At 42.8% G+C, this 7,987-nt stretch overlaps 1 protein-coding gene across 1 annotated transcript in view; it reads left to right on the top strand.

Moving 5' to 3' along the window:
* The window catches only part of LINC02860 (long intergenic non-protein coding RNA 2860), a 7,336-nt gene extending 2,679 nt beyond the window's left edge, over window positions 1-4,657 (top strand). Inside the window, exon 3 of the mRNA XM_017855976.1 lies at window positions 4,417-4,657. Within this exon, the coding sequence (XP_017711465.1) occupies window positions 4,417-4,657 (241 nt within the window). The remainder of the gene's footprint in view (window positions 1-4,416) is intronic.
* The last annotated feature ends 3,330 nt before the right edge of the window (window positions 4,658-7,987 follow it).

Genomic DNA, 7,987 nt, shown 5'->3' with positions numbered 1-7,987 from the left:
AAAAAAAAAATATATATATATATATATATATATACACACACACACACACACACATATATTTACATATATATACACACATATAAATTGCATCTGTACTGAACATGTGCAAACTTTTTTCTTTTCTTGCTATTATTCCCTAAACAATACCATATAACAATTATTTACACAGCATTTATATTGTATGAGGCATTATAAGTAATCTAGAGATGATTTAAAGTATTTGGGAGAATGTACATAGTTTACACGCAAATGGTACACCATTTCATATCCACAGATTTTGGTGTCTGTGGTTGTTCCTGGAACCAATTCCCTGTGAGTACCGAGGAGCACCTATACATATCACATGCTGCTTATTCATTTATCGGTGGGTGGATACTGCAGCAGTCTCCATCCCTTGCCTACTGTGAATAATGCTGGTAGGGACATGTGCTATCCTGCTTTTATATTTACAAACTCTTCACTAAATTATCAGATTCTCACAATGACCTTGCGAAACACGTATCGTGATTACTTTCTCATTTTTCAGATGAGGACACTGTGACTTTATATGGCCATGTTTCCATGGTTAATATTGCAATTTGGGGAATTAATGAAGGGCTTGGGGAGCATACTTCACAATGCCAAGGATTCACTCCAAGTGTGGGCACACATGCATGTGTATGTGTGTGTGGTATACGTGTGTGTATGTGAGTGCAATGTGTGATGCGTATGTGAGTGTATGTATGTGTGTGTGTGTGGTGGATGTGCGTGTGGTGTGTGAGTGTATGCGGTATGAATATGTGTGATGTGTATGTGTGTGTGCATGTGATGTATATGTGTGTGTGTTGTGTGTATGTGTGTGGTGTGTGTGATGTATATGTGAGTGTGTGTGCTGTCTGTGTGGTGTGTGTGTGATGTGTATGTGTGTGATGTGTGTGTATGTGGGTTGTATGCGTGTGTGATGTGTGAGTGTGTATGTGCATATATAGTGTATGTATAGCTAGGTATAGACATAGGATAGAATGGTTTTGTCCATGATTCCTGGCCCATAACTCCCATAGCCCTTTTGTTATCATGTTGGGTGCTTTAGGCCTCAGAAAACGGAACCCCTCTCTCGACTTTCTCCTGCCCTCCTTTTCCCACTCCTTTTCTCCCCAAGGCAGGAATATTCCCCCACCTCTCTTGGAGCTGACCCTAAAGAAAATTTCTGACCTACCTTGCCTGACCGTAGGTCATAAGAGCCCCATTTCAGAAGGGGTCCCGCCCCATCCCTGGGGAAGGAAAGCCACACGGAGAGGCCAAGAAGGATCTGGACAGACAGGCCCTGCTGGGTTCCGCACTCCATCTGTTAGTGCTGGATGGTGCCCTTTGTGTCCAGTCACCTTTCCACGTGGTTGTCCATGCTTCCATCACGCCTGTCCAGTGATATCTCCATAAAGGCCAAACAGGATGGGATAGGATGAGCTTCGGGATGGCTGAGCATGTGGAGATGTGGAGGGTGGTGCACCGGGGAGGGCTGGGAGCTCTGCGCTCCTCATGTGCCTTCTCCTATGCGTCTTCACCTGTATCTTTCCTACTGTTCTGTATGATAAACCGGTTAACGTAAGTGTTTTGCTGAGCTCCGTGAGCCACTCTCGCAAATTGATCAAACCCAAGGAGGGGATGATGGGATCCCCAATTTATAGCCGGTCAGTCAGAAGCACAGGAGAGACAACCTGGGGCCTGGGGATCAGCACCGGAAGTGAGGTGAGTCTTGTGGGACTGAGTCCTCGGTCTCAGTGGGATCATCTGTGGTCTCCGGGTGTGTCATGTCAGAACTGGATTGGAGGCCCCTCAGCTGGTGTCCGCTGCAGAACTGATTGCTTGTTGGTGGGGAGAAATCTCCACATGTTTGGTCGAGAAGTCTTCTGTGTGGATCGTTGTGGTGTGAGGGGAGAGGAAAAATCATTTGAGTTTTTTCCTACTCAGACACAGAAGCTCAAAGTTCACAGTTACTGTACGATCAAGCAGGGTTTGAATGCAGGTTTTCCCAAACCAAGAGTACCTGAATTTCAGCTCCAGTGGTTAAACCGGGGACCACACATGTCCTTCATTTGTTTTTGACGGGGAAAGGAATACTGTTTAAAAGAGTCTCCTCCCCAGGACTTCACTGAATAACGGAAGGTGGGGGGGACACCCTTGGTTTCCAGAATAATCTGAAATATTCTCAGGGGTCCTGAGTGAATATAACGCTAATCCCCATGAAAACTTTCCATTCTGGGGGCTCCTGAGGCCTGGGGTAAGAAGGAGGGGATGCGTCCCCCAAGCTCATGATGGGGAGGCACAGAACCCCATGTCTGTCCCCTTAGACAGCCTCCTTCCCCTAGAGAAAAGGGGGCTTGATGCCCACAGCACACAGGCTGGATGGGGGGTGGGGGCGTGAAGAGGCAGCCTGGGCACTAATTCCTGGGAGAACTGGTACCCACAACTACCCCACTAAGCCTCGCCTGCAAGAAGAGCTGTCCCTGAGCCCTGTTGAAAGGCTCCAAAACATTAAATGCCTGTAATTTTGACATGTCAGATATTTAATAAGAAACAAATTAGCACTTCGGTCTTTTTTTTTTCCCGAGACAATCCAATTTCTATGCCAGGCACCAACTTCTATATTTCAAAATGCATTTTTGAAGGTTAATTAGAGAAGCAGCAGAGATAGTGTTTTCCAAGAGGGATTTTTCTAGTTCCTTCCAGGTCTATGGATGGCAGAAAAAAATAACTTTCAGACACTGTAAATTGAGTGCGTGAAGCTGTGAGAATAAACCCGTCTCATTAGTCATTGTGTCAATTATAGTATCTAAGGAACAATTTTGTAGCAATAGCATATTTATTTGATGTTTCAAAAGCTACCTGGACCCACTGTTAGGAGGTATTGGCTCTTAATGCTCCGAGTACCTCTTTAACAAAATGGCACTCCATAAAAATTTAGTGTGTTCCTACTGTAATTAAATGGCCCTAGTCATTTTTGCATTTATGATATAAACTATAATGGCTGTAAAATCCCGCAATTAACTTTCCTTGCGCCAACATTTCATACTTGAGAAATTCTCATTACAAATTTCATTACTGATTCACTTATCTGTAATTTGTCCTATGTAACCTAAAGAATATTAACAAATTTAGAGTCACTTTTGCTCTATTAAAAACGAAATATAAAAGTCTTTCACCTAGTGAGTCAGTCATGATACTTCAAAGACCCCCTGAGTGGGTCAAGTGTGATGGTGAGGACGGGAAGGAAAAGAGAGAGCGCATTTGATTGGAAAGAGCGAAGTGGATGTGGAGGAAAGTAAGCGCGTGTCATAGAGCTCGCTGGCCTCTGCAGCGACCAGGCACAGACACACTTGAGTGAGTCCAGGGAAAGTGAACTGAGCACTGGAGAAACGACTGGGGAAGTAAATGAAGGGCCGGGGTTTCCTATCCAGGGACCCAGAGCGCTTACCACTTCTGCTTTGGCTCTCCTCTCAGGTGCTCCTTTCTCTCTGGGGTCAGGGCTGGCTGGAGTGAAGCCTGCCGCAGTGTAAGCCGCCCTTCTGCCAGGTTGCTTTGGCAGGAAGTCTGTCTAAGAAACTTTGCTGTTACCAATGGCAGTGACAAGACGGAAGAGGAATTCAACTGAGAAGGTCCCCACCTGAGGGATACGTGTATTTTGATTTTCCATCTCTCCAGGCACGGTTGTCTTGAGGGGGAATTTGGAGAAACTTTCCTCCTCCTTTAAGCCTCCTCTTCCCACACTTTAAAGGCAGAAACAAAAATACATCCACATTAAAGTGAAGTGAAAGTTGACTGCCCTAGTGTCAAGGGCCCTGAATTCTCATCCTCGTGCTGTCATGATCTTGCCGGTGACTGTGGCAAGTCTTATGACCTGTCTGGGCCCCAGTGGCCAGACTAGGAAAGGAAAGAGTTTCACTAGGATGACAGCTGAGACCTTATATTCTTCCAAGAACAGTTCATTTTCTGGTAGAGAAAGCCAAGAGCTTCTCCTTACCCAACAAATGGGTGATGTGGGGTTCCCTGCCAGCCGCTGGGTTCAGCACAATGATCTCCACAAGCAGCAGCCTGTGTAAATATTTTCCCCAATAACATCTATTCCAGCACTTCCCTGCCTTCCATAACTACATTTATTTCATTCTAATTTGTAATTAACTTTTACAAAATTAAGTTGGAGATGGAAAATTACTGTCCTGACATAAATAACCCTGCCGCTGGATGTGACAGTGTTAACGCAATCAACAATATGATTCATAAAGAAAGAAATGTTGTCATACTTATTACTTCTGTGTGCTCCATCTTTTATAGAATATTACTGTGTGAATTGAAATTTTATATGATTTAATAAGCCTCAAAAAGATATTATGGCCAAGTAACCACATAACTGTAACAAATCGTCCTCCTCCCTCATTACAGAGCCTTCCCTGCACGCGGGGCTCTCGGTCTCATTATGAGTGGTGTCTTTGACAACCCAGGGCCCATTAAAAACACCTTGAAGAAAGCATTCACCACGCTATGGAGCTTCACAATCTATACCAGGCTGGAATCCTTGAGGGTGGCGTTATCAAATGAGGAAACAATTCCTTTCATTTTTCATCCTAAGACTCAGGCAGCAAACATGTTATCTGACCCTATAAGCACCCCCATGCTTCTGTGAGACCCAAGCAGGTTCTGCATCACCACGACAGCCACGGAGGTCAAATCATCAAAACAGTAGCAGAGGAAGGGGTTTATTGCTCCTCCAAATCTTCAGCTGGTTTTATAGGGTTACCAGTTTAAAGTTTCTTTGTTTTCAGAGCATCAGACCTCCCATCTGTAGCTGATAGCCATTTTTCAAAGGTTTCTGGCTCACCCAGGAATTCATTAGGGTGGACAGAAAAGAACAGTGGATAGAATAGACCAGCAGGGCAATCTGAGCCCCACTCCCTACCCCTTTACATCGGTTCTTGGTCCCTGTGACTCATCCAAACTCCCTTGCATTCCAGTCTGGAATGTGAAAGCTGGAAATGTAAGTGCTCTGTAATCACAGGCAGTGGTTTTCTTGGAGCCTGGTGTGATTTTTGTAGCTTGCAGCAATATGTGGGACACACTTGCACTGAAGAATTTAATGACTTGTTTTACTGCTGCCTGCCATCAATATTTATCTACATTAACTGAAGAAAGGCATTACTCGAAATGGCGTTTCACACCTCTGAGCATTATACAGTAATTCTAAAGTCATACGTTGTACCAAATTCTCTGGGCAAACACAGAGATACAGTATGAATGGAAATAATCCAAGTTGAAGTTTTTAAAACTTGAATTGTCTGCAGCAATCTGGAAAACCAAAGTCAAAATGACTCGAATTGCTATGTTTGGGAATGATTGGATTAAAAGCAATAGAAACAATCGTTTCTCAGCTTGGTTTTTCTTGAATTAGCAGGAGCACATTTCAAGTATGTTTAATAGAAAAGGAAAACTGGGCCAGGCACAGTAACCCCAGCACTTTAAGAGGCCGAGGTGGATGGATCACCTGAGGTCAGGAGTTCAAGACAAGCCTGGGCAACATGATGAAACCCCATCTCTACTAAAAAAACAAAAATTAGCTGGATGTGGTGGCAGGTGCTGAGATCGCGCCACTGCAACTCCAGCCTGGGTGGCAAGTGCAAAACTCTGCCAAAGAAAAGAAAGAAAGAAAGAAAGAAAGAAAGAAAGAAAGAAAGAAAGAAAGAAAGAAAGAAAGAAAGAAAGGAAAGGAAAGGAAAGGAAAGGAAAGGAAAGGAAAGGAAAGGAAAGGAAAGGAAAGGAAAGGAAAGGAAAGGAGGAAGGAAGGAAGGAGAGAGAGAGAGAGAGAGAGAGAAAGAGAGAGAGAGAGAGAGAGAGAAAGAAAGAAAGGAAAGGAAAGGAAAGGAAAGGAAAGGAAAGGAGGAAGGAAGGAAGGAAGGAAAGAGAGAGAGAGAGAAAGAAAGAAAGAAAGAAAGAAAGAAAGAAAGAAAGAAAGAAAGAAAGAAAGAAAGAAAGAAAGAAAGAAAGAAAGAAAGAAAACCTGACCAGGTGTTAAGACAATGCAGATGCATGTCATGCTACTTTCTGCACTGAGGCAAGGAAGGCTGAATTACCCTTTCCATTTCCCCTCACCCACCTCTGCTGGTTAGTTTTTCTCTCTCAGTTTCCCATTGCCAGAGAGCCCTTCTCTGACCATATTTGATCACATTTCTTGGCTTGCATTTCTTCAGTGGACTTATCTGAAGGAATCTTTTCTGTTACATGCTGGTGTGTGCACTTGTTATTTGCCTCCCCCACCCTCAGCGAGGAAGCTCCCTGAGGGCAGAAACAACCCTGGCTTCCTCATGTCCTGCATGGAATCCCAGCACAGGCCTGGTATGTGGCGGGGGCCACTCAACCTCTGAAGAATGAATTATTATCTTCACTGGGAGAACATGAGCTTAAAGCACAGCAGGCATTTCTAGTGACTATACAGACTACATCATTTTGAGCAAACAGCTTTAAAAGGATCATCTGAATATCTTATGCACAAGCTTTACACAAAGACCAGTGTTTTCAAGGGTGAAAGAACCTGGGAGATCAGTTGCGCCAACCCTTAACCTTACAGAGAAGGAAACTTAGTCTCATGGAGATCAAGAGGCTGGGTCAAGGTTGTTCCGTGCTGTGCAGTAGCCTAAGTACCCCCAGATCTAGGGCTACTGGCAGTCTGATGGCTCAGGGCACCTTCTCATGCCCTGGACTCTGTCTCCAAAGACATGCTCTGCAGACAAGCTCTTCTAGCATGGCTTGACTTTCACATTCTGGTCTGAAATGTTCTTCCTATAATTTTCCCATCTTCAGAAATTATGTTTATGGGACATCTGGGCAAGAGAATTGGTTCTCAATTCATAATAGACAAGGTTTACATTTTTATTAATGGAATTAGAACTTCAGAGAAACTTTATAACTGCACTAGGAACCAACCATACTTAGATTTTATATTAACCCTAGATTACTCACCTAGTAACTTTATACACTTGGGAGAAACGCAAAACTTGGAATTAGAAACAGTGAACAGAAGGACACATGTTCAGTCTGATGCCCAGTTTTTCTGAAGTTGTAAAATCCTGCTGTTATTTAGGGGTTTCTATGAAACAGGACTGATGTATTGCATATTTTCTTTCAAAAAATAAAGTGTAACTAATCTCTTTCATTTTAAGGCATGCAAGCACTCTTTGAATTAAGCAGAGATGCCTCAGAGTATGAACTGCCAGGCTAAGAGTCATTGAATTAAGAAGCTAAAAACTAGTAGGTAAGACCTTGTATATATCAGCCCACATTCAGTCATGACTTTTAGCATGACTTATAGAGTGATTTGTATCTCTTAAATGGATAGGGATAGATTTTAAAGGGGTCAAGAAGAAAAACCTGTTTTGAAAATATTGATGCATCCTGCTATTAGCAGAAAACAAGGGAAAGGATCTGTCTAGTGTCCTAGGCATTAGCATTCATAGCAAATAAAATTGTCTACTAAAGTATCTTTGCTCTAAATGTCATCTGCATATCAACAGCTCTGAATAAAATTACTAAGAAAAGTAAAGCCTGGCTTATTAATATGGGGCAGAATCTTTGGAAAAGAGGAAATATGTAAAGCTTTCAACAGCCATTCAACATCAAATCAATATCCCATTTTCTTAGTGATTAATTCAAAATGAGCATCAGCTCTTAATGTTTTAACTGATTGGCTCAATCTTTTATTTACTCTCTATACTTCCAATACAGGATAATTTTGGTGTCAGTTGATCATCTCATTGATATTTCCTATACTATGGTCAGTGGAACACACACACATGAAAAAAAAATGGTTTTAGGTATCTCAAAATCGGAATACAGAATTATTTTGTTCATTCTTTCAGGCTAATAAGCAATGACAGGTATTCAAAGAATGAAACTGTCAGCACTGTGACTCCCACTGTTGTTGGCATCATAATCTGTTTCTTAGTAACACTTGGTCTGAGTAGCA

This window comes from Rhinopithecus bieti, unplaced genomic scaffold (assembly GCF_001698545.2).
Source record: "Rhinopithecus bieti isolate Rb0 unplaced genomic scaffold, ASM169854v2 scaffold_40559, whole genome shotgun sequence".
In the NCBI taxonomy this organism is placed as follows: domain Eukaryota; kingdom Metazoa; phylum Chordata; class Mammalia; order Primates; family Cercopithecidae; genus Rhinopithecus; species Rhinopithecus bieti.
This window is presented reverse-complemented; position numbering and strand designations above follow the sequence as displayed.